General features: G+C 43.0%; 1 protein-coding gene across 4 annotated transcripts in view; it reads left to right on the top strand.

Moving 5' to 3' along the window:
- mob2a (MOB kinase activator 2a) overlaps nt 1-26,945 on the top strand; it is a 62,279-nt gene extending 35,334 nt beyond the window's left edge. For 3 of the 4 annotated variants that reach the window (XM_023415486.2, XM_023415484.2, XM_023415485.2), the window contains exons 2-5: nt 19,486-19,646; nt 21,399-21,492; nt 25,276-25,400; nt 26,259-26,945. In XM_023415486.2, the coding sequence (XP_023271254.1) occupies nt 19,486-19,646; nt 21,399-21,492; nt 25,276-25,400; nt 26,259-26,578 (700 nt within the window). In that variant the 3' untranslated portion in view covers nt 26,579-26,945. Of the gene's footprint in view, nt 1-11,542; nt 11,757-19,485; nt 19,647-21,398; nt 21,493-25,275; nt 25,401-26,258 lie in introns of those variants that run through there. The other variant, XM_023415483.2, reaches the window with a different exon arrangement.
- Nucleotides 26,946-26,951: the final 6 nt, after the last annotated feature.

Raw genomic sequence — 26,951 nt, 5'->3', positions numbered from 1 at the left:
GCATAGGCTTGTGTTTGTATGTCTTTTCTCTCTCGGCCGACTGACACCAGACACGCTCTGATGTTTCCTCCACGCCAGTCTCCAACAAAGGGCAGAGCTTTGCTGTGGTTTCACTGTCATCTCAGAAATGCCCCCAAGGAGCGAAACATGCATAGCTTTGTCCAGGACTTTCCATAACATTTGCAGCCTTTTTTGTCTTTGTCTCCAAGCTATCCCCCTCCCCAGTCCGCCCTTTCCTCTCCTGTGTTCTGGCCGTGACACAGAAACACGTGACGTCGTCATTGTGTCTTAACTAATAACACCTCTCTGCTTTTGCCCTCTGCCAAACACGTACACACAGTGTGTTTTTCCTCCTAGTTAGGCCCCAGAGACTGATATTAACTGGCATTCCTACATGATCTGCTGTCATAACTAATTACTGGAAAACAAGTCTTTGGGTGGAACATGTCATCTGTGTAAAAAATTTAATTCATCCTAGCCCACAGTCCGTGTTTGTCACTGCTCTGGGTTATAGGACTTGCTGTGGGCTGACTCTACACCTTGTCTTTGAGCTGCTGTCGTTCAGTGGCAGTGTTGATGTTGTTGTTGTTGTTGTTGTTGTTACGGCTGGATGCCCATGAGAGGTGATGCTAGTGGTTAAATCATGCCTTCTTCCTTTCCAAGTAACTTCCCTTGGAGAGATCTGACTTCCTCTCTCGGCAGGAGAGGTGTTGCTTCTTGCCTCACACACACTGACGCACGCACACACACAAACACACACATCAGCTTAGGTACACCTCTAAGCCGATTAGAGGTTAAAATGCACGCAGAAGCGCACTCACCAGATCTTCCTACAGGCAGAACTGATTTGCTCATACTTTCCACGAACTTGCTTTATGGTTTGTTAATGTGTTTGCCTCCTTCACATGCTTCTCTTCACCTCTTTGCCCAATTCTGGGCGTGACCACTTCCTACGCCTTCATCCACTCCCATTGTTAATCAAACTCACACAATGGACAATGGAGTTTCCTCTGCTAACAGACAGTGGAGAGATCTTGTCTGGTCATTAGTCTAGTCGTACTTTCTCTTTTTTGCTTGTCCTCTTAAGACTTTTGGGTAAACTAATTCTCTTGAACACTGAAGATGTTTTTTTTTTCTTTCTTTCTTCAACTTTTGAGCTGTTATTCTCCGTTTTTGCCGTCAATATTTTAATGGAATAGAATGAACTTTATAGTAGTGTTTTTAAATTGGCTTAAAAATAATATATGTGAGTGTATATGAAAATAGTTTTTAACTATTGTACAGATTTTAGCAAAGAAGCGGCAGGCTGTAAACTTCACAGACTGAGCCCACACCACCAACCCCCTGGCGTTGATGCATCGGTTAGAAGTGGCGACCCTGAGTCCACTCTTAAGATCCTGGTTCGGGGACAGCCCTAGTTTTTCACCGAAGCTGCTGGTGAACTGTGTATTCAGACAGAATGTGTATGCAGCAGCACTAATGAACTTTTAAGATGCACCACTCAGGGTGTGTGTGCGTGTGTGCATGAGCGTGGAAGGGAGGTACTGGCTGTACTCTTCTTTGAAAATGTCCTTGTTTGCTCTGTTTGACCGTGCAGTTGTTGTGATAAGCAGAGCAGCAGATTTGTTAGTTGGCCGCCTCAAACCCAGCCAGACTCTGAGAGACCTTCTGCTGCTGTGACGACTCCAGCGATAGTCTCCTGAGATAACAGCTACTGTACAAAACGCACTCACACTGATGGATGCATAATGTTCGCACACTCACATCTGTGGAAAGCAGGGTTAGAAACAGTGACACAGTGCAGGGACGTGAATGTTTTCTTAGAAGCCTGCGTCATTACCTGACCTGAAGATTCAAAGGAAATCTAATAAAGGAGGAAGGCCAACACAGGAGATGAGGAGGATCAAGGAATGATTTGCAGTGTTTTGCAAGTGTTTTTACATTTTCTTGCAGCCTAATTTCATGTTTTCCTTTATCTCATTTCAGTATCCAATTTCCTTTTTCAATATCCCTTTTTAAAATGTAATGATATAATTATATTTATATTTATTTCATTTTTCCTTTAACTTTCCATCTTAGCTTTAAGGCCATGTAAAATTATCCTCAATGTCTCACAAAAATAATACTTACTTTTTATGAAAATAAATATTTGATATGAGTTTTTAACTTTGTAGATTAAACCTGGCTATTAATTAATGAAGGAAACTTCATTAATTAAAGAAGCTGTCAAAAACTTAACAAATATGAAATAAATAAAAACTACTGTCAAATGGATATAAAAGGGTACTAACAAATGTACAAAATTAACCTTATAAAACGCACTTTTTATTGGATATAATATGAGAAAACGCTACATTTAGTAGAATATCACTCAAGAATACAGCAGCCTAAGATTTAACAGCTCAGCGAGTTTAGACCTGGTCGGTTCGTTCCATGTTCTCAGGGTTAAAGAGCAAACAGGACATGGCTGCGGCGAAATAACAAATCAAACTCCAGCGTTGCTGTTCGCTCACATGCCAGACAGTCTGGTGGAGTTGTGCTTAGTGTCTGCTGATGCAGGAAATGGAGACCATTCCCCTGGGAAAGGGGTCCCCCAAACCTCCTTTCATCTCTCATGTCTATTTGTTATTTTTATCATCTCACAGGCCGAGGGAATGCGGACTCGCAGCACGGGTTATGTAATATACCTAGAAACTGACTGGTGTGTGTTAAGAAGATGGCTAATGCGATTTGACTTGAACTCTTTCGGCTCTTTAGATGTTGATCTTATCAGCTGGTTTTTAAATCATTATCATTTCTGCTGCTTTGAATTAAATTCAGGTTGGCTTCAGAGTTCCTGTGGCATACCTGTTTTTTTGTTGTACATGTTTTAAACATTTTTCACATAGTTGCCTCATTTCATAAATCATGCTCTGCCTGAGCCGGAGTGATACGTAGAATATGTTGACACAGTCACCCGAGCAGTGATGAACTGGCTGCTCGACATTGATCAGTCACTCATTGTAATGTAATGTAGTGTGAGTTGTCAGACCATCAGTACCATTGTCTTAAATGTCCATGTTAAAGGAGCATTCTGTATGTTCTGTCCACGCATGTTGGTGTGTCTGGTCAGGGAAGTCCTATAGTTCATATGCATCGACATTCCTCTCGGCCGGAAATCTGTGACTAAATGGCCTCACTTAGGAGTAAATGAGCTGGATCAGGGCAGGCATGCACAGCCTTGGGAAACAGAAAGCCACCCAAACTGTGTTCATGAACCCCACACCCTCCTTTTTTATCTCTGCATCATTTTCTTTTAAGATTTGTTCCGTCCCATCTCCCCAAGAGCTCACCAGCCAACTTTGCAGCTTAACTGCTGCTGCCACCATTTTACAGGAGTGTTAGTGGAGTCTGGTTTGAGCTGAAGTTCAGCCTGAGTGTGTTGTACAGTGAGTTCCAACAGAAACCACTAATGAATATACAGTAAAGAAGTTTTTTTTCATTCAGACAAATGCTGCAGGGACTAGAATCATCACACTGGTGTTTTATGTATCAAAGGGTAAAATTGTGCATTTATGAAGTGCTTTAGAGGAGATTTAAAAAATATCGATATATATTGTGTATCGTGATATAGCCTAAAAAATATTGCTATATTATTTATAGGCCATGTCACCCAAGCCTCTCTCTGCTGCTTTAACTGAGGGCTTCTTTCCTCCTTCATCCACTCTGGCACTGCTCTCTGGTTTTGTTGTTTTTTATTTTATTTTTTATTTTTTCTTCCTACAACCATGAAAAGAGAGCTGTGTTCACTCCTGAAGGCCCATGGCCTATCCCATCATGATCTGCCCCACATACACGCATCCTGTGCAAACATGGGCGCGATCCCAATCCTTTTCCCGCCACCTCCTCTTAACTTCCTCCATCTATCCCCGTTTTCCATGACGGTCTTTCTCCTCCATCCAGCCCCCTCCACCTTATTCTCTACCACCCTCTTACACACACAGGCTGCCTCTTGTGCTCCAGAGCAAACAGTAGCATATGTTTGACCACAGCGCCCCCCCCCCCTTTCCCTATGCACCTCTTCTTTACGTCACAGACTCCCCCTCTTCTTGCCCCCAAACCTCACCTTTCCTCGCCTCTTTTAGTGAAAAACTGTCGCACTACTTCTCCCTGTGTCTTTATTTTTCACACTAAACATTCTCTTATGTTCCTCATATTACTCAACTGCACCAGCAGTAGTGGAAAGTAACTCATTAAGTTTTACAGTCTTCAAAGGATGCTGGCCTCTACAGCGTCAGCACAGTCCTGGTTCGGTTTTAAGTGTCACAAAAAATACACACACACACACACACACACACACACACACACACACACACACACACACAATATCTACACCCCTTATTATAAAAGCTGGAATGGAAAAGTTGAATGGAAAACTGAAGTCTCACTGTGAGGTTGTGTAAGCTTCAGACAATGTCTGCACTCAGAGGCCGTTTTCCAAGGGTGGGTACCGTATGTAGCCCAGTCTCAGATTGCTTCTTACTCAAATGCTAAAAAAACAAATCCACTGTCATTGCCCCGTGGTCAGGTTGCTGCCCTCCAGGTATGAAAAGGTACACTTAAACCTTCTTACCAGCAGATGGCAGTGTTGCTTTCACTTCTAATTTGTGTGTGTGTGTGCGTGTGCACGCGTGTGTGTGTGTGTGTGTGTGTGCACGCGCGCAACAAGGAATGTTCCTCTCTCACATGCCCAGAACTACAGCCAAACCACCCTACGCGTTGTTGTTACACTGGAGCTGTAATCTTTAGGTAATGTTTTCGTTTTGTTCAGAAATGTTCTGAATTTTATCTGCAGTTGGGAGATCAACAGGTTTAGTCTGTGAGTGTGAGTGTGAGTGTGAGTGTGTGTGTGTGTGTGTGTGTGTGTGTGTGTGTGTGTGTGTGTGTGTCTGTCCTATCCTCAGTGCCAAGGTTATCATATTCTTCCAAGGAAAAGCCACATTCTTTTCCTTTTTTTGAGGTTGATTAGAGTTCTGGGAACATTTGTAGCCCTGAGGAAGCTTTTCTGTTTCCTCCAGCAAAGCACATAGCAGAACACATGCACACACCTTAACTTTAATAACACCTACTCTATGAGAGGGACAGTTATAAACTGTAGTCATACTTCGTCTCTTCTCATTACCCTGCTGTGATGATCTCTCTCGCTCCTCTGTTACAAGACATAAGTCATTATACAGTAGGGTGCGCTGAGCACCCACTTTCTCATGCTGTCTTTGGGCCTCATTCCATTTCTCATGTGATTAATCTCATGACACTGATGATGGAGTGACTCTGCCACTGACCCGCAGCCATTAAGTGGACAGACGGCCTCATTACCATTCCCCCTTTTTACCTGCAGGCCTGGGGACAGAGACACAACCTGACTGTGCTATGAACACCTGTGATGTGGCAGCATGTCACAGGTTATTCCACAGTCAGCTACCTCACCTGTCTCTCCTCCACCTTGATCGCTAAAATGTGACCTTGTCGTCTTGTCAATACTCCAGGCAATTATACCATAGCTGACTTTGCACCTGAGCCACAGGGCTCACAGGTACCTTCCTCGTTGTGTGTGCATGTGTGTGTGCGTGTGTGTGCGTGCATGAGCGTGTGCGCTTGACAGACGGGTGTTTGGCTGCCCAGGTGGTGAATTATGGGATAGATAGAGACTCTCCCCTGTTAAGGAATGTAGGGAGGAGGAGTGTAACAGGCGGCCAGGGCATGCTGTGACAACCTACCACATCAAGCCAAACTCTTTCACTCCTCTCCTCTCATCCAAAGTTCTGTTATTACTCTCATCCGCTCTCCTTTTTCTGTTCTGTTTTTCACTTCCCTGCTCCTCCGGTGCCCTCTGTTCACCCCTCTCGCTTAACTAATCTCAACTACTCCCGTGCTCTCACTTCCTTCCTCCTCAACCGTTGCCTTCTCCCGTTTCATCCCTGCGCCACTTCATATTCCATTCTGGCCCATTCCTGCTGATGTGATAGTGGTTAATCTAAGCCGTATCCATGGAGAGGGTGATTTATAAATGTCTGGACGCAAGTCTGGTATTTCTCATCTCCTGTCTTCCATCTTGCTAAAGCCCTCTCTTCCCTCTGTCATAAACCAATCAGAACATGGCCTTCTGTCTTTCAAACAGACTTGGCTACTCTCTCTTCCTTGAAAACTTCCTGTTGAAATCATTCCTTTGCCAAAAAGTTTGCAGAAATACTCATTTCAAAATGCAAACTTACTTGACTTCTAATTGGATTAAGAATCCAGTGGCAATCTGACAGTTGGGTATTTTCCCTTTGTGCAGTTGCTGCTGTGAAATGGAGCATGCAGTTGAACCCTAATATGTTTGCGAATGAACTGCTGGCATTTACCTCCCAAACAAGAAAAGCCAAGTCAAACCAAACTGAGAGCTATAATTCTTACATCTCCTGCTATTGACCTCCTGTAGTTCACTATTCTTGTAGCTCTTTCTCCTCCGCTTTCCTCCTCTCTTCTTTGTTCAGCCAGGCTGTGTGTGGAGAGCGATGGCATGTCTTTGCATGCAGCCCTTCCCCTACAGGAATGCAGAGCACAGGACAGATGAATCCAGGGAGAAAAAGCGCGCACATGCGAAGAGAGAAAGAGGACTTCAAGGCCTTAAAGGTGGAAAGGAGAGAATAAGTCAAAGAAAACACTGAGGGGCAGGAAATGGTTAGGAATTAAAAGGCTCGATTACATTAATGTGACATCCTAAATGCTACATATTGTCTACTAACAAAGATATTACAGCAGTGATAGTAGCATTGGCGCTTAATGTATATACCTAGAGCGCCCTTTAGGGAGGAGGTGTGAGCCCTTTATAGAAAAGTGAAAAACTTCACAAAGTTATTAAGTACAGAGGTAGACTCCTGCTACTGCTACTGCCAAGTTTGATGCCGTCAGGTATTGTCTGCACATGCACAGACATACACTCGACAAACACTTCATATAGACCACACATACTCAATGTGTGATGCAGTGTACACAGTCCATTTATCTGTAGAGTTTTGTATAAGGTAGAGGAGTATCGTTGGTTCTGGGACCTAGTTTGGTTGATTTGCTTGTTCTAGGATCAGTTCTTTCTTTTTACAGAAGGAGTGTGTAGTAAACAGATGATGTATTTTTGTTGTGTTTACATTTTTCTAGCCGTGGCAACAAACATACCACTCTTTTGTCTAATTGAGGAGGTTGGTATTGCAGGGCAGGTCGCTGGGTTCAGTGTGCTGAGTGTCTCCTGGCCCTGCTGACCTTTATCCGGGCCTATAGAAAACCCCCAAGCACTAAAGACCTTCAGTCTGCACTGTTTTCACTGGCTAAGACCTTACCTAAACACACTAAAACACTCCCACACACCCAGAACGCAACACCAACTGAAGGTCTTAACAGAGCAACTTGATTTTTACTTATTCATTTTGGTTTTCACACGGTTGGGCGCCTGACGTGTCCTTCATTTTGATCTCAGCTGTGATTGGCTGGAGATTCGCTCTGGCAGGGCCCAGACTGAACTGTTGCCAAGCCCCAAGGCACATCTGCTGTGGTTGTGACTCATTTACTGCTGGCCTGGAATCAGTGTTTTCTTTGTCTCAAATAGGTGGAATGTCCGCTGACTTTCAGACCCAACCTGTTGGACCAGCCATCCATCTCTCTGAGCAGTAAAGAGAGCGCTGCAGGCCAAGGCACTTGGTCCAAAATGTCCCAATCATTTGAATAACTTGAATAACTCTGTTTTTATGTCAATTTTGTTTTAGTTTAACTGTTCGGTGTATCTTTCTTTATATTGGTAGTTGCAGCTTTTGCACCTTAGTTAATTAAAACACCAATAGAGCATATTTGTTTCAACATGTGACTGCCTCTTAACTGGAATGACGTCAACACTGTAATAATTTGAATTACTCGCATTTTTTTCCCGCTGCTGTCTTTACTTTCCTTGTATTATCTGCTGCTCTGATCAGTTATTGCTTTAGTTCTTGTGTCTATTGTTATTCATCAGATTAAGGCTAAACACATCCATCAGTCACAAAGGGTGTGACGTCACAGAGTTTCCATAAACTGCCTTTATTTCTTCCCCTCCTTTCTTTTAAATGAGTGATGTGTTATTTTAATTAAATCTGGGCTTTTACTGTCTGTGTCTCCAGGATGGTTGTTTTTTTCATGAGGTTTACATACTTGAATCAGCTTGTTAGCACCAGTAAAAGAGAGTACTAGGGGTTCTGTTTCTAGACATCTATATGGTGTTGTATGTTACTTCAAAATGGTTGTGTTTTTACATAAATGACAACTTCTTTTATAGTGAGTTGTACTTAATCCTCCCCAGAAATTCTTACGTAACCCATAATGTAACCCCAAGTATGCCACACCTACAAACAAATGAGTGTGTAATTGGAAGTTAGACTGTTTCAACATGGCACTCACCCTTTTTATGTAGAGCTCTCTGGGTATAAGTCGTGCCAGTAATCTGTGCTTTGCAGCAACATCTGGTTTGCTAAGAGCAGGTGGCAGTTGAGTGATGCCATGTCTTGGCTGCAGAGTGGAAGACAAGGTGTCTGTGACGTTAGCGGAGAAGACAGAGTAACCCTCTGTCCGCCAGACAATGGAATGCGGCCGTTGGTTTCCATCCACGTCAGATGTTGCGCAAGAAGTGTCCGACTTGTGCAGCTCAGTGGCATTGTCTCTGTCATGTTACGCGAGCTGCAGGCTAACAGAGCAGATGGAGACAAACTACAGAGGGTGTTACTGCATAGTACCTGTTTAACCACGGAAAAGGCCACTTTAAGTCAAAAGCCACCTGCTTTTGAACTTTCATGCCTGATTCATTAAAAGCTCTTTGTCCTCGGTAACACAGCAGTGAATGTAGGGGCCCAGGTCCAGGCCAAGCCCCAGTGATCTTGAATGGATGTCTTCTATTTTCAGTGACCACACGGATCCAATAGTTTGAAACAAATTAATGGAAGGTTCTCTGAACACGGGATTTCCATTACAGCAACAATCTGTTTTGTCATGGGTGGTTACAAGTAGTGCATGGGTACATGTAGCTACTATAACACTGTAGTATATAATCTTTGACTTAATATACAGTATTATTTTTATGAATGATGCTATGAAGAGTTGGGTTTTGTTTGACATCAGTGCCAGCCAGTATGATACCAGAGTTTAAGCACACACTCCAAAATAAACTTTTTAGATACCTTGCTTTAAGAGTTATGAACATGTTCTCCTACAAAACCCTCTTTGATTTAACAAAAGAGGCCAGTTCTTAAGTTGTTAAATGTTGTTCTCTAAACACACGCAACTAAACAAGATCACAAAGTTGACCAGACATTTGATACCAGTCTGTAGCTTAGATGGTCTCTGATTAAGTCGCCGAATCATTTATGCATGCCCACAGACTCACACACGAACGTACACGCATATGGCACGTTTCCCCCTCCCCTCCCTCTCTTTGCACTGTTCTCTGTATTCTTTATGGGCTATATTTAGCGTCAGGGGAAAAGTCAGTGCCCTGTTCTGGTCTCTCTCTCTCTCTCTCTCTCTCTCTCTCTCTCTCTCTCTCTCTCTCTCTCTCTCCCTCTCCCCCTCCCTCTCCCTCTCCCTCTCCTCTCCCCCTGCTCCTTACCACTGCTACCACAGCGCGAGCCACTCACTGGGCCTCTGCATCACCCAACTCCACCCACCCAGCCCCAGTCCAGTGCGCACTCCTAGCTTGGTAAGCATTGAGGCAGTCAGTCATGCAGGATGAGGGTGAAGAGAGGCGCCTGTCAGACCCTCTGTCCCTTTGATTCTTTTAGATGGTTTCTTTGGATCACATAGGGGCTTTTAAACATAAACAAGCGGCGCCTCAGAGGGTCCAACAGTTCACAGTAAACATGCTCCACTGGCATGTCTGCAGACACTACACACACCTTTGCACACACAAATTACACACTCCCATAGATACACATAGGTACAGTCCTCTCATATACCCTCGCAATCTCTTTTATTTTCATCTCACGACTGCTTGCCCCCACCCATATATACAGAGTGCACATAGCTCCACAGATCCCCACAGATTAGTGTGTCTTTGTGTATGTCCATGCTGCAGCAGCCAGCTGGTCCAGTATTTCTCACATCTGCAGCTCCACCGGGGCCCCAAAAGTTTTATCTGAGGAGACGAGGAGAGAGGAAAACAGACTTGTTCGACAGTAGGAGAGACAATGAGAGGGAGAGGCGAGTAAAAACAAACCAAGAGAGGGAGGAGACGTGTGAAGGGAGCAATAGAACAGAGAATAAGAGGGGACAATTGTTGAGGGGCGATAATTAGAGGGAAGAAGGGCGAGGGAATGATAGCTCCTTAACACTAGTTGTAATCTTCTCATGAGTCGCACGACTCCCAATATTCACTGTTCGTTTCCTCTTGTTCATTTTTTACTTAAGTGTTGTTGGCTCAGCTCGGCTCAGGTTGACAATTTAATTAGATATTTAACCGTAGTCATGCTTTAATCATGTACATAATATGAAACTTATTTAATTTGTTTGTCACAAATAAATTCTCGGGCAAATCTTTTCCCCCCAGACATTCAAAAAAGACCTCTTGATATTCTTATGAATCTGCCTTTGGCTCTCAAACAGGCTTTGTTTGAATCCCTCACTGGTTCTTCAGCTTGGACAGTCATGTTTGAACATGCCTGACTGCTGCCGGCCTGTCATAGTTGGACTCCAGGTGAAGTTCAGAATCAACAGGAGGAATGTCGCCCCACAGTCCCAGCATGCACGCTGTGCTTAACCGAAAGAAAGAAGGAAAAGACACTGCACACACTTTTAACTGCAGGTTGTGTGTAAGCTGCAGCTCTCTTTGGCCAGCTTTTGAGGCTGACATAGAAATCCTTTCAGCTGCTTAATATTTTGTCAGCTTGCTTGTGGTTCGATCTTACGTGTTTGTTTTATTGTTGTTTTAATGCCTGATTTAACATTGGACAAGGGAACTCAATTGAAAACTAAGATTTTCACTAACGCTCATCTCTACATTTTGTCTTAATTAGCGGATGGAGTTTACGGAGATTGATAATTATGTATTCATTGTGAGCGTAGATGACCTCACTGTATGTATGTGTATAAAAATGTATATATATAATATATAATGTGATTATGAAGTCAAAGCCATATTGCTGTGACATTGATGTAAGGGATGATAAACTGATAAATTGAGTATTGAATTACTAGTTTTTTTCTCCTGGCTGCTGATGTTAACATTTTGTCATTGAAAAGGTCAACCTTGTCTGTTACAGTAGGCATATATAATGTAGCAACACCTTTTTACTTCATTGTAGTCCACAGTTACGAGCTGACCACCTGTTGCTACATTGTAACTACACTTCAGTGGAAAAGCACGCACCACGTCCACATGGGCAGACTTTGACGCCACCAGAGCGCGCCCACTTAGCCCTCTCCCCTTCTCTGATTGGACGACAGGGGCAGAGGAGGCGGGTCTTTTATGAAGTCCTCTCAAAGTTTTTCTTTTTGCTGTGCAGTGAGTCAGAGCTTCACAGAGATCAAACCCTAGTGTGAGTCGGACATAGTACATCTGAATAATCTGACGAAGGGATATTCTGACGTCGTATCTTCATGTTTTAAACTATGGTTGGTGATTATTGCTCCTTTTCTGGTGATAAGACGGACATGCACTCTCAGAGAAACTCCAAAAACGGACTAAGCTGCAAAATGGTGCTTCAGGCAGTCGGAAAAGTACTAAGGTAAAACTAATTTTAACTTGACAGAGTGGTATTTCGCGGTTGAGCCTGTATTGTAAATGTGACTTTTTAATATGTTTGTGAAGCTGCGACACACTGAGAGAGTCCGAGTAGATAATGTTTGACTTTTATGCTACTGCTTTCTCCACAGAGGCCAAAAACCTCGTCCACTATAAGTTTGAATCATGTTGGGAGTCATTTTTCCGACGTCGTATCTCATCTTCAGCACCATTATTACAGTATTACAGACGTCCAGTGACATTAACATAGATGACATATTGAAAACGTATAGCCTCGTTATATTCATGTCCAGTCTATTGAGTGAGAAGTGAGTAGCCTTTGTTTTAAATCAGTTTTACTATGCCTTTATAACTCGACATGTGACATATGTAATTGTCTCCTCAGCAGTAATTACACAAGTTTTGGGACCCTCTCGTTTCGGGGTCACAGCAATTTACCAGCCGGTGGTGATGGGGACGTGTAGCCTGAGTGCCTCATTCCTCTTCCTGCAGCGCTCAGTAACAAGACTCAACAAGAGCAAGAGAAATGCGACCCTGTCTCCTCATCTAGTCTAATCAATTATTTAAGACGCCTGTTTAACATTTCGCCAGAGACAACTTAAAACAGGAAATTCTTATAAATCACAGTGCTGAATATTTTTTTTTTTAAAAATTGTATTCAGTAGAAATAGGAAAAAAGAGCAAATTATTGTCAGGGTTTTGTATAGCAGACCAATTAATCTTAGTCCTATCAGCATCACATTTACACTGTAGGCTACACTGATAACTGAAAACTGCAGGAAATACACTAAACATAATTTCCAAGAATAAAACTCAAATATATAAATCTGATGGTCTTTTTGCTCCTGCCTTTTTTTACTCTTAACATACTGTTTTTTTCTGAATGGAAAGCATTTTGACCTACATTTTATGCATAAGAAGTGCTGTATAAATTATCTTAGCGGCCATCAAAAAGCCATAATATGACCAAGCAGATGTAAGAATATATGACCCAAATAGGGGTGTGTTTCTGTGTCATACAAAGTGACACAAATAACAACCCCCAATGAATAGTCTGTGTGGAGAGTCATTGCAATTCCAGCAAAAATACCCGTGTCCCAGCAGTATAGATTTGTCTTCACTCTGTCTGTTCATGCTAATAAGACATACAGTCATTATGAGTGTGTTCCTCCAGGGGATGGACCGTCCTGCTAATGCTTTGGTGAAGTTTCCTCTTACCTTTCAAGTCTGGGGACAGGTGTGTTTTCAAGCAGCAGCCCAAAGGGCAAATGCCTCAAAACCCACTGTTGTCCGTGAAGATGTGGAGAGTGATAGTGAGGAAATATCCACCATCTTCGGATCCTTTTAACAGATTGTAAACAGGATGTAATGAACACAGCGGAGAGTGTTATTGTAAAGTATGTTTTGTCTGTTGCAAGACCTGTGACAGGTAGAGACAAGTTCTGCTGCTCCTTTTTTTTTTTTTTTTTTTTTACTGGCAAATCAACCCACCTTGCTTAAGAAATCAGCTGGTTACCAAGGAAATGCACCTTAACTGTATTTGCCGGATAGGAACAAAAGGGGGTTTTACATGAATCTGACGTCTTGAGGAAACACTGAACAAAAAACACTTCATCAAAGTTAACAAGGATGCATAGTTTTGGGTTTTATGAGGGGGTGGGGGGCACCATAGACCTGTTTATGGCTCCACTTTTAACATGTTTCCTCCTCCATTGAATGGTTGGATGCCCTTGGCTTTGAAACAGGAATGAATACTAGATACTGTAAATGCAAGGCAAAGGATGGCTGAGATAGCTTTTAGCAGTTTACTCCCCTCAGAATGAATATGTAACCTTACACACCCTCCCACTTTGGTTTACTCTTTGACTCACTAACCATTCAGAAAAATTGATTGGATTGATGAGTGTAGAGAAATCGCATTCAACTCCTCAGTCATATCATTCACATCAGTCACTTCCTATCAAGCCAAATCTATGTCGGAGCTCTAACCCTCTTCCAACAGGTTAAATTTGCCAAGTGCTTAACCAGCAGCTCGGTCTTATCTCAACCCGAACCCCCCTTTCCTGCCACACGTGCGTTGTGATGTTGATGAGGCTCCATTATGGTGCTGCCAGGGGGTCCTTACATACTCTGCAGGCCTGAGAGCCACTGAATGGGATTAAGCACAGGATGACAAGGGGACGAGGAGGTAGCCAGAACTGTGCAGGGGTAGGGTCAGTAGTTGAATTGGCTGTGTGTGTGTGTGTGTCTGTGTCTGTGTGTCTACAATTCGTATTTACTGATTTACACTGCTGCTGACGCCCCCGCTGATGCTACTGATAAAGAAGTGGCAGCTGCACCTTCTTTGTTTTTCTTTCCTTCTTATCTCTTCACTCCTGAAATAGAACAGACGAGTTTTTTGAGTGTCAGTGCTCTTTTGAAACTACAGCAAAGTTTCAGGAGCAATTTTAACAGAGCAGTTACTCTGTACACTTAAGCACTGCAAAGCTGAACCTCTGGTTTAGTCCATCCTTAACTTGGTCTCTTTTTAGCCCCGTAATGGCTGCTGTGGTTTAGCTTTGGTGTGCTTAGACTGCCTGCTCTCCTCTGTATGTGGTTTTTCGGGGAAAAGAGCCACTGAGTCCATTCAATTTGAATCCTGAAATAGATCAGGAGGCCAGGCTTGGGAGAAACTGATACTCCTGACGCACAGATTCACTCAGTTCTAGTCTTCTGGGTAGAGAGTGGAGTGAGATCCTGTTGTTATTGATATTTTATTACAGTTCTTTTAATCCTGAATGATATGAACCCCACAATCAGTTGACAAAGGAGGGAGCAACTTCCTGACATTCGATTGATTCATTCTCTAACCTCTCAGGTATTTGTTTGATGGTCAGGTCAGATAGAAGTGTTTGATTTCTCTGGAGTTCCTGGGTGGAGGACCTCTGATTGTTGTCTGTGGAGTTTCTTATCTATTATATCCTTATCATAGACACTGGGGCTGTTTTCCAGTAAAACTGCACTGTATTAGGGGCAGGTAATGACAAGAAGAGTGTATCTGTGCACCTTGGACCGGCTCTTCTTGTTCAAGAGTGATAATGAAAGCGTCTTGTTGTCTAGAGATTTTCCTATATTCTTTAACTCTGCTGGAAATTAAGCCATTTTTTGCGTGTAGCTTTATTGTATTTGTTTTGCAGTGCTAGTGCATTTGATTTTAGATCAGGGATCATTTTGCTTTACATAAATTGTTGTACAATTACAGAACTCAAAGCAAATCTGTCAGCTCACTGTAAGAAGCAGCCATCTGAGAGAGAAGATGGTAGACGTCCTTGTTGTTACTGTCGGATTCTTGCACGTGCTGTTCACCCTTGCAGATCGCATTAACTGCATCCATATGCCAATAGTTAGATTCCTCTGTGATCCAGAGGACCCATTCAGGCAGCAGTTGTGCAATATCTGACTTGGCAGGAGACACAGGCTTAACGGGAAAGTCATTACATGGGTTTGGTTCAACAGGTTCCAGAGTTTAGTTTGTTCAAATGACAGAAAGAACCAATAAAAAAAATCCAGGACCTCATGTGTTTCATGATTGTCAGTGACAATAGGATCCATTCATGATTTGGTGTTGAGCTGATAACAACTATGGAAAAATCAGTCGGCATTGTTTGAACGTTTCCTCTGCTGAAGCACTGGTGTGTGTGTTCACGAGGGGAGAGAGGGGGAGCCATTTAGGAGCAAATTGTAGTATTTTAGAGAAAGCACTTAAGCTAATTCTGCAGCATAGCTCTGTAATGTGGCCCCGAGTGATTCCAGGATTAATTGGAACCAGGTTCTGGTAATGAGACAGGGTTGTGGTGTACCTGCCAGGGGGCTGCTCCTCTCTGCACAAAGTTTATTTTTGAACCAAGTATATTCAGTATTCAGCACGCACACGCTTAGCTAGCATACCTCACCTGATATATTCACCAGTGTGAGGCCAAAGCAATGTATTTTTGACACACTTAAACCAAGACTGAACAGTCTTGGTGGACACACGTGCTTGCACAACACACACAACACACTCTATCAAACCAGACAGGACTCGCTTCTTCTGGATTTTCTCGAGGTCTCTGGTGGGGATCAGGCTCGTGACGCAGCTGTTGTGACCAGCTGGGTTGGCCATGAAAAGGGAGAGGGGGCTACAGAGTCGAAAGAGAGAGAGAGAGAGTGTGTGTGTGTGTGTGTGTGTGTGTGTGTGTGTGTGTGTGTGTTTGAAGGCACAGGTGTGTATGTGTGGGACATGGTGTGTAAGTGGGGTACTGGAAGCGTTGTACAAGACTAGAGGTAGTGACTGAAGAAGGCCAGAGCGGTGGGGGAGGTAGAGTTGCTGGGAAAAGTGAAAGGGGTAAGAGAGTGGCTAACAGACAGAATTGAACAGCTGTCAAGTAAGTCACTCCTCGACCTCCATGTCACCCAACTATACAACCCTATTTCCTTATTGTTTTTATTGCAGATAAGACATCAGCATGTCTGTCGTACTGCTTCTAGCCCCTCAGCTTGGAAAGTTCAAAAGACATCAGCTTTCCACATGTGATGTTCTCATGGCTCTTAGTAGACTCATGTTATTCCACCAAGCCTTACCAGGTTTTCTGGATCGTGTTCCTGTTCCTGTTGGTGCCAGGCAGGCTGTGGCTGTCCCCCCCAGCCCAGAGACATGTGCCTGGCCCTGGCCTGAGTTCCCCTCCACTCTTGCCTTCTGGCCTGCCCTGATCTGTCCCTGATCTGGTGAGGAGAAAGAGGCATCTGCTGCCTTTTATGGCAAAGACTGGCCTGGGAGAACTTTACCAAGAACAGACAAAGCTGTGTGTGTGTGTGTGTGTGTGTGTGTGTGTGTGTGTGCTGTGTGTGTGTGTGTGCTGTGTGTGTGTGCGTTGTAGTGAAGACAGACTATGTACGTATGAGGGGAGGAGTGCTGGCATAGAGGAAGTTTTCTTTATCCTAAAATAAACTAATGGCTCCAGAATTTCACCTCCCCTTACCACACAAATGTTCGCAAGAAGTGGAGGAGGCGTTTGTATGGAAAATTATGAAATTACAGAGGGAGAGAAGCAGGAAATAGCTCAGTGAAACAGAATGTTTTCAAAAGGAAGGAGGGGGGGGAGCAAGAAAGAACTGACTTGAACCTTTCACAGGAACCAAACAGTTTTCTGAGGGGCTTAGCAAAGCCTTTGAAAAGTTGTGAGAGCTGACGGTATCTGTGGATGAAGCGCTTTCCTCGGGAAAAGCTCTTTCACATGATGGAACATGTAACTCACAGTGCAAAACCACATGGACCACATGAATCTGTCTGTGCCTTCATGAGCAGGAAAGTTTTTTTTGTTTTGAGGGGGAGAGGAAGCAGACAGAGATAAGGAGAAATGAAAGAAATTATAAAACAAGCATGGGAAAGGAGCTTTGAATTTGAAAGAAAGGAACAGTAATTAAAAAGAGAATCAGAGTACAGGTCATTAAATGGGAAGCTAATGGGGCAGGAGGATAGTTAGGCACAGAAAGATGAAGGGAAAGGGCAGAAAGAGATGAAAAGAGAGGGCAAGTATGAGGCCTGAGGCTTTTGACCCCGAACAATAGACTGTTTGGACAGGTGAGCCAGCAGCCACAAGGAAAGAAGGAAAAGAAATGTCTGTAAGCCTGAAGAAAGACAAGATATTGTTTATAAAAAAAAAAGAGCAACAGAGCAACAGGAGAAAAGACGTGAAACAGAAAGTGGCCAGTCATTAATAATTAGCCAGCAGTGTAATCTGCTGCGTCCTTGGTTTTTAAATGAGGCCAATACAAGCTCAGGTACTTCCTGATAGGAAGAGCCGAATACCTTGATAAATCATTACCGTACAAATGAGAACCTGAGCAGTGTCACATGTGTCTGTGAACGTGATTCTGCAAGTGTGCGTGTCCCTCGGCTCTTAACGTTTTCACAGGACACCCACAGGCAGTTTAATTGCTAAACATTTCTCCCGACAGATAAATTAGAACGACAGCCGCCATGTAAAGGGCAAACGTGAACATTTACATAGTAAAAGGCGGGCTCTGTGTGCATCCACATGTTGACTTGCCTTCCTATGTTTGCTGAGGTGGAAAGCAGGGCGACGCTTCCTGGAGAGGGGAATTAAACTGCACAGAGCTTTTGAACACTGCTCTGGCCAAGAGGCCTCGTGCTCCACAGTCCTGTCATGTTTTGTAAGTGTTTATTAGTTCCCATGGATATCAGCTGGGCCTGTGTCGATCTACCTCCTCTCCTCGTTCCTTTCTCCCCCTCTGCTCTCACTCCCACTTCTGTTCTCTATCCTTTCTCTCCGAGTGTATTTCTAATATCTCTGGCGACATGTACCGTGAATGTAATGACTTTCTTCTGCAGAGAAAGAACCAGTCATCGCCTCTTTCCTGTAAATTCCAAAGTTAGTTTCAGCAGAGCCCAAGTGAAAGTGAGAAGGGTTTTGGCTGCTGCTGGAAAATAGTGTTTATGATCCCTCGTCATTGGTGCTTTTAGAACAGCTCTCCTCGGTCCAGGAGCCGGAGCTGCCGTCTTTCGGGAATGGCGGGGGATCAGGGAGAGCGAATGGGAAGGAAAGGGGAAGAGCGAGAGCCAAGAACACATGGCTGGATCATTGTGTTTAGACAGAGGGTGTGGAGAGAGGAGGGATGAGAATTGGACATGGAAGCAATGAGCGCAAGACTAGCGGAAATGAGGGTCATCAAAAGCACAATAAATTCAGGGAGCAAACTGAATCTCCCTTGTCCTTAAGTAAACTTAAACAATGATAGCATAGCCAAGGAGCGAAATATAGATGTAGGTAAAAGCTGGGAACGGGAATGGAGTCATGATAGGATGAGCATACATAGTGCGGATCAAGTTTGCTACTGATGGCTCTAACTTTCAAAGTCATGAAGAAGAAACCTTGTTGGGCAGTTAATTACATTAGTCTATATTTTGTGCCAACTGTCCCAGACAACACTACCTATGTTTATTTGTCCCACTCATGCATAAAGCCTTTCAACCTTTGACCTCAGATTGATCTACCTCCACTGATACAGACTTCTAGCAGAAGCTGGGGGGGGGGGGCTTACAGCCCTGGAAGTGCAGGAGGAGTGTGATATGACATCCCCATGCTAAAACTAGCAGTGGAAGTACAAGGCGCTGGGGACGTCTGTCTGTGTGGAAGCTATATAGACCTAACATTAGGGCAGAGGTCAGAGTTAGGGGTCAGGTACAGCCACAGAGGGCTCTTTGTTTTGTCTCTTTAGGTTGCTGTGAAAATACAGAGAAAGTTTGTGTTGTGTAACTTATGTAGTGAGTTTAGAGGGTCAGTTGCCTATGTTTTCTTGATCTCTGGTTTAGGGCCATCTATATCTATATAACATTTTGCCAGTCCAAATAACTTGCCTAACTTTTCTGTTCATTGGGTGGAAATTTGCTGCAGAACCAACTTGCAGTGATTTTTACTCCACGTTCAGTGTTGTCTCAGCATTTGGCCGGCACTACTTGAATATCTGGTTGGATACTAGATGTTTTTAGAGTGGCCTCATGTAGGCCTGTCTAGAAAATTTTTATACTAGCAGCCCAGCAAAGAGCTCACGTTGCCTTTCATTCTTTATAGTGTCGGGAAGACAGTAAATTTACCATTTCACTTTAATTTTTTTATTACCTCTATCAAGTCCTTTCATCCCCTTATCCTGTCCTCTTTTTCTCTGTGTTGCAGGAAGTCAAAGACGAAGCCAAATGGAAAGAAGCCTCCGGCAGAAGAGAAGAAGCAGTACTTGGAGCCAGAGTTCACAAAAATCCGTGTGGTGGACTTTGACCTCAAGGAGCTGGTGGTGCTGCCCAGAGAGATAGACCTCAACGAATGGCTAGCCAGCAACAGTGAGTGACTCTGATTGTGGTGGTAGTTAATGACAGAACATATGGAGTAGGAGCTCAAAGAGTTGGACACATAACTGAGGGTGACGTCCTGGACAGCCAGCAGGCACCAATGCTGTAATTACTAGGCCTGTAAAAGCAGTTTAACATAGTCATTGTTAAAATGTGAGATGAGCCTATTATCTTATTTGAGACATAAACATTCCTTAAAGCTCAGTGTTCACTCCGGCTTATGTAAAATTTTCCTCAGGGGTTAGGAATTGTTTTTCCAAGGCACGATGACAATGCACTTGTCATCCTGAGTCGACAAGATGTTCCAGTGGTGCTCAAGAGCCAAGCCCTTAACATGATCCAGGCCTGGCATAGCATTGAGCCTGTTCCCAATGACACAATGCTTCTTTAAACATCATCATTCACTGCCAGCTTTAGTCTCGATGCAGTGTTTTAACTCTTATTGAAATTTATAACTGTCATTATGAGCATCATTTCTGGTAAGCTGACTTTGGTCTGGCTGATTGATTCATGAGGCTCTTTATTTTGTCTGTCTCCCTGACTTTGTCTTGGTTATGTGTCCAATTTATCCAGGTGCTCGTGAGGGAAAAGGAGCAAAACAAACATTCTTCTTTTCTTTTTATTTTAGGCTGATAAGACTCTGTGATATATAACAGATGGGACATGTTTTCACATGTTAATGTGTTTTTCAACATGAAATCGAAAGTTATATAAGCTGGCTTGTCTCAACTTGTTTCCAGCACTAACTTTTTTCTTTTCCACAATTAATAGAGCTCAATGGTGTTTTGATTGAATTGTTTTTTAACCAAATCAATAATGAGTCATTTCATTCTGCACACAAGTACAAACCAACTTTCATTGAACTTTCTCTCACTTGGTGCCGACTTTGTCGAGCAGGAAAAAAAGGGGATGACGAAATGTAATTTGCACCAAATTACACTGTGTCATTAGGTTTGTTCCTTATGAGAAAACCAAGACTTTGGAGTTGGGAGGAATCGCATCGAAAGTCAACATGACATTCAGAAAATCACAGACCTATTTTCACAAATAGGAGCCAGACCAGCAGAGCTGCTGCTCAGAGATGTTCACTACAGAAGCCTAAACATTATTGTAAAAAACATTTTGCGGGGTTACCTGTGGTGTCCAGACCTCCCAACTTTCTTTAGGTAGGAGCTGTGTAGCAGCTACTCAACATGAGAAAATGGTTAAATAATTAGGACAGGGCAACATTAGCAAAGACAAGTTTCCCCATGATATTGCTGCAAGCTTTAAGTCAATTGTTTGTTAACATACAGAACTAATGCTTGGCTTTGCAGCATAACAGGTTGTGAGTGAGTTTTCCTCGTGGCGGAAATGCCTGTATCAGTTTTAAGTGACTGGAATAACAACTTCAAGTTGCCAAAGCTGCAGCCACCTCCTTTTTTTCCATTCTTTTTGAAGTGCACACACACTGTTGAAGGATGCGGTGACTTGATGGATTAGTGTGTGTGCATGTGACTGTGCCACTTATCACTGTAACAGATAAAAGGCAGTATACAACACTCTAGGTGTTTCCTCATCATCCAATGGAGAACGTGACACAAGACACAAATAGTCCTCTTTTATGTTCTCACAGTATTTTAGTCATTCATTCACATCGTTCTCACATGATAGAGTATTGAAGTGTCCTTTCTATGATTTATTCCGAGTGCAGACAACACACACTGAATGCTGTGGTCTCTTTCTCTCTCGTCTTTCCTACAGCGACAACATTCTTCAACCTTATCAACCTGCAGTACAGCACCATCTCAGAGTTCTGCACTGGGGACACCTGTCAAGCCATGACGGCCTACAACACGTAAGTTATATCCTCCGCTTTTGGTTTATTCATTGTTAACCCGCAGAGCACCATTGGTTTATTCATCAGAAATCTAGTGTCTCATTGGTTAATTCATCAAGAGAAACCTCCATGTTCACCGAGGGACAACTGAAAACCCACAGCGTTTACAGCGTGCACAGCGTGTAAGGTGCACTGCACCTTCGTATCTCAATGCTCGCTGGAGTGCCTGAATTGAAACAGTTTTTGGTCACTGTAACTCCCTCCTGTCCATAGTGTTTGTGAAGAAATCTGTTTTTAATGTGATTCCAATGGAAGTGATGGGGGACAAAATCCACAGTCCGCATTCAGTTTAAAAATTAAAAATGAATTATAAAATTCAGCTAAAGCTAAGATGAGGCTCCTTTTTTTTAACTACATAGACAGATGTGAGCCAATAAATTCAAAACAACTATTTACCCACTTTATGTCATTTGTTATGTTTTCAGGCTGTTGTTTGTGCTGTACAACACCAGGAAAATAATTTCCTGTTGGCTGGTCAGCAAACTAATTGCTACTTTTCCTACTTGTTGATAACGTCATCATTATAGAAGATGCACAGCTTGTGAGTCAGCAAAAGAATCCACCTCGTGTTTGGTCTTTTCTCCAATTAAGATATTTTTAATTTGCTTCAAACTCATCCAGTGTAGCTGCTGTATTAGGTTTAGTTGGCTGGACAGACTTGTTGCAGTTTCACCTTTAATCCCTTCTGGTCGTTTCTGTTTTTTGCTGCTATTTGAAGTCTGCTAATATCATTACATTCACATCACACACACTTTTTAGATCGATTGCTGTGATTCTGCCTTTAAAATCTGGCCATTTGTTCCAATGCTAAGGCTAGCTCTGGATCTGCAAAAATGCAGGCTCATATCACTGCGAAGTCACCAGACAAATTATTTTTAAAATGTCTGACATGTTTTTAGAAATGTGTTGCAGCTGCTTTTTTCTCCAAAGGTGGCTAATTGCTACAGTGTGCAATGAGGTAGGGCATACCTGTGCAGTAGTTTAAGGATGATCATAACGTGGAGGCATATTCACGCCGCGTTAACAGAGGGGAGGTGACTAACTGTAAGTGTTTTCCTAACTAGTTTGCCCTGTCAGGGCGCGGTGCCATCTTTATGTGTGAACCCTTGTCTTTAGAGAGAGGCCTTCATCCCCCTGTGTATACTGAAGGCTGGAAAAACCTGATTACCCAAACTCTGAGAAACACAGCTTGTAACACATTACAACAAGCATACAAGTGCGGACGCTTACACACACAATCACCGTGGACAAAAATATGACGATGACATCAATGCCAAACAACACAACCCTTGAGAAATGACACATAAATGACAGATGTGCTGTGAGGAAAAAAACTTCACATCACGCGTTAACCCCTCAGTCATCACTGGGTTTTTCCACTGCTGTCACTTTAAGCTACTGTTGCTAGCAGACACCTTGAGAAATGGAAGATACAAAGGTGTTTCACCTGCGGTATGTGAAGAGTGGAGACAGAAGTGCAGATTAACATGTTTTTGTTTGCACTGTCTATTGACCTGTGGAAAACAGGTCAATAGACAGTGTGAAAGAGGTAATGTGTTAATCAAGAGGAAAAACAGTCAAACTTTAGTTTGTCACACAGCTTCACTCCGGATTTAACAAAAATGTTTAATGCATTTTTGTTTAACTAAAACTGTTACTGTCAAATCTGTTTCTAAGACAAGGCCCACCATTTATGTTTGTACCTTCCTTCACTGCCCGCTGGCCAGCACCCCACCCTTTCCTGCCCGTGCAGGACCTGGCACCCGCACACCCCTCTGTGGTAAAAACTGACTGAGCCACAGTCGCAGCAGCGTCAGTGCCCCTGCCCGAAGGCAGAGCTCAGCACTATTTTTGGAAGAAAATGTTTCCATGAGCTATGAGGGAACGGAACCATTTGGTAGCTATTTAGACCCATTTTGTATGGGTGGGTGGATAGACGTGTGTGTGTGTGTGTGTGTGTGTGTGTGTGTGTGTGTGTGTGTGTGTGTGTGTGTGTGTGTGTGTGTGTGTGTCTGTGTGTCTGTGTGTGTGTGTGTGTGTGTGTCTGTGTCTGTGTGAGAGACGGAGAGAAAGAAAGAGAGAGAGAGAGAGGATAATGTGCTTACACTCTTAATTAGCGTTGGGTTCAGATAGCCAGTTCCATCTTGGATTAGGTTGGTAAAATTCATGAGCAAATTAAGCTTCATTCACAAATCTGATGTCACATCTTTTATTTCTTAATAAACAAAGAGCAGTGAACAACATTAAGTCTTGTCTTAATAGCAAACAGATTTTTATTGGTTTTACCACATCCTTTAAACGCACTGCGCCGATGCAGCCAGATATCATATGGTCATACATATCACATGTACATACACTCACCATGGTCACATTTCATAACTACCCACACCACCAACAGCCCACCCTCTAAATAAAACATATCCAGGAGATTACAGAAGGAGAAAATTACATGATAAATGACTTTAAATGACAACAAGACAGATAATTCATCCCATTGTAAAAACCTGGAGGAAACTAAACACTAAACTAGTTTTAGTTTTTTAATATTGAGTTGCCAAAAACTGCCTAAATTAGATGAGGAATTTGTAAGAATTCATTTTCACAAAAATGCTTTTGAACCCCAACCTGTGTGTTCATGAATAAACCACCTTGTGTGGCAGTATTGTGTACTGTATATTACTATATATGGCCATGGTTTAATCATGTCAGCATGTCTGGGTGGGTATGGAGGAGAGCAGAAGGCATATTTTTTTTTAGTTCAGCCAGTGTCTCTCCCACACACAAACACACTGTCTAATCCTGTGTGAGTAAGTGCATTGTAAGAGTCTGGTCCAGGTCCTGTGGTCAGTAGGTCCCCTCCTGCAGGGTCAGTTATGTGGACGCTTTACATTCCTCAGGATTTGTAACGTCTGCCCCACTGACTCACGCACAAAAAAACTACACCTTCACGAACATTTCTTTTCACCATTTTATTTGCTCATTAATTGACCTTTCCAGCTCACTGAGATCATCCTTTTGTCTCTGCGGCCACCTCACTAGTCCTGTTTCACCATCTCCTCCCGCTTTAGCTCGCTAATATCTGCCTGCTGCTCAATCATCTATCTTTGAGGTGTCTGCTGACCTGCTGTTTGACTCCAAGCCACCCGCTTACAATTCAGCTATCTGAGTCAACCCCTACAGAAATATTTGACCAGCAGTGGGACTGGCCTGAGGGCCGAGGGGGATCAGTGTCCCGTTTACTCCCATCACTGCAGGGAATTTGGCCCAATCAGGAAATTAAAGCTCCAGGGCAGGGGGTTCATTAATTCCACTGATAGGAAAACATGCTAAGATGATATCTGGATAAGAATGTGTTTGTGTGAGACATGAGATAGTTTGTAGTGTCACCTGGATCGTACATTTTCTTTATGATCTGTGTCATTCAGAAAGTGAAATGTCACGGGTAATGGGTTTTTTCCCTGCACAAGGAAATAGAGCAGGCGATGTCTCGGAGGTCACCTGCGTATTGTTTTCTCTTCCTGCTTGACAAAATGATTTGACATTTTTCTGTTCCAGGAAATATTTCTGTTTATGTCTGAGCTGTGCCTGCCTCAGCCACAAACATCCATTAGAAAACATTCATTATCATTCATTAAAAGCCACCTCACAGTTTTATAATGATATCCTGCTTGTCAGTAATGTGTCTTCTATCTTGTAATGTGTGACAACATTGGCACGTTTTCCTTGTGTGTCTCTCTCTAGAATATACTACTGGTATGACGAGAGGGGGAAGAAGACGAAGTGCACTGCTCCGCAATATGTCGACTTTGTAATGAGTCTTTGTCAGAAACTGGTCACAGATGAGGAAATCTTTCCTACAAAATACGGTGAGAATCCGTTTGCTGCAGAGACCTGCAGGGTCTCTGATCTGTCACTGACTCCTGCAGCTGACTGCTGCCCCCTGTTGCCTCAGCTGGTGAAACTGAGTGGTGTGGTGCAACAATAAATATTAAAAAGAAATATAATATATATGGCATCTTCCTACATTTATTTTCACTACTGATTAATTTGCTGATTAATTTCACAATTAATTGATTAATAATTTGGTTTTTAAAGTGTTACTCAAAAATATCAAAGAGAATAGATAAAACCAGCAAATATTCACATTTGATTCATTTGAGTTTTTGTCATTTTTGCTTGAACAGTAAATGATATAATTATAATAATGAATTAATTTATTGATCAGCTATTCCTCCATTGTTGTCTATTACAAATGAACTATTTACACATCAGTGAACCACAGTTGCACTGTGACACATTCCTTAATTTCCTTGGACACACACGTTAGTTTATTTTGAATCAGTCCCACATGCATCATGCCGCACCTGTAAATACTCACTAGTTTATTAATCCATCGCTAAAAATAGTCCCCAACAGGTAAACATTTACTCCTGTTTACTGAGTAAAACTACAGTGCCCAGGTGTTGAAAAGATAAAACTAGATTTGTCACTCATTTTTAAAGATTTACATTTACAATAGGAAGGACTAGTCTTGGGGAAGCAGAAAAGTATTGAGTCAGACTACACTGCTGGTTTTTTCATTGGATTTATTGACGATAAGAAAACTTTAGAACAATATCAATCTTTTTTTTTTTTTTTTTTAAAAACATCTTACTCCCTCAAAGTGATACCTGTTTCTAAATCCATGTCTTCTGTCTGGTTTTCATTTCCTTTTCCCCCCTCAGGAAAAGAGTTCCCCAACTCCTTTGAGTCCTTGGTAAAGAAGATCTGCCGGTACCTGTTCCACGTGCTGGCTCACCTCTACTGGGCGCACTTTAAAGAGACGGTGGCTCTGGACCTGCAGGGCCACTTGAACACTCTGTATGCACATTTCATCGTTTTCGTAAGGGAATTCAACCTGGTCGACCCCAAGGAGACCTGTATCATGGACGACCTGTCCGAAATCCTCTGCACCCCCGCCCCGCCACCCGCGCCCACCCCGGCCCCCTCTGCCCCTGCCTCTGCACCCTCCCCCTCTTCACAAAACCACGTGACGGAGAGATGAGCGGGGGCGGCGGTGAGACAGCAGCCCCGGGGGTGATAGAAGATAAGATAGAGGAGAGAAGGAAAGACAGCCTGGCCCCCTTCCTCGGTGCCAGCAGGACTTAAGAGACCTTCCACTACCCTTATATTTCGCTACGACACCAACCAACCAGCCGGAAGGAAGGGGGGAGGGTTTTCGGGGGGGTTTGGGGTGGCGAGGAGGGGTTTGTCACGCCAGCAGGAATTGGTGTGAGCGTTCCTCCCAGGGGCAAATCCCTCCCATCTTCTCTGCAATTTAAACTAGGAACAAAAAAGTATGTGTATGTTTTATTTTTGGTTTTATTTCATTTTTATTTTTGTTGAAGTTTTATTCAGTTTTTATTTTTTGTTGTGGG

This window comes from Seriola lalandi, unplaced genomic scaffold (genome assembly GCF_002814215.2).
Source record: "Seriola lalandi dorsalis isolate HSWRI2012SDOR001 ecotype SW California unplaced genomic scaffold, Sedor1 jcf7180002054553, whole genome shotgun sequence".
Lineage (NCBI taxonomy): Eukaryota > Metazoa > Chordata > Actinopteri > Carangiformes > Carangidae > Seriola > Seriola lalandi.
The sequence above is the reverse complement of the archived record's forward strand: the minus strand, read 5'-3'. Positions and strand labels throughout refer to the sequence as shown.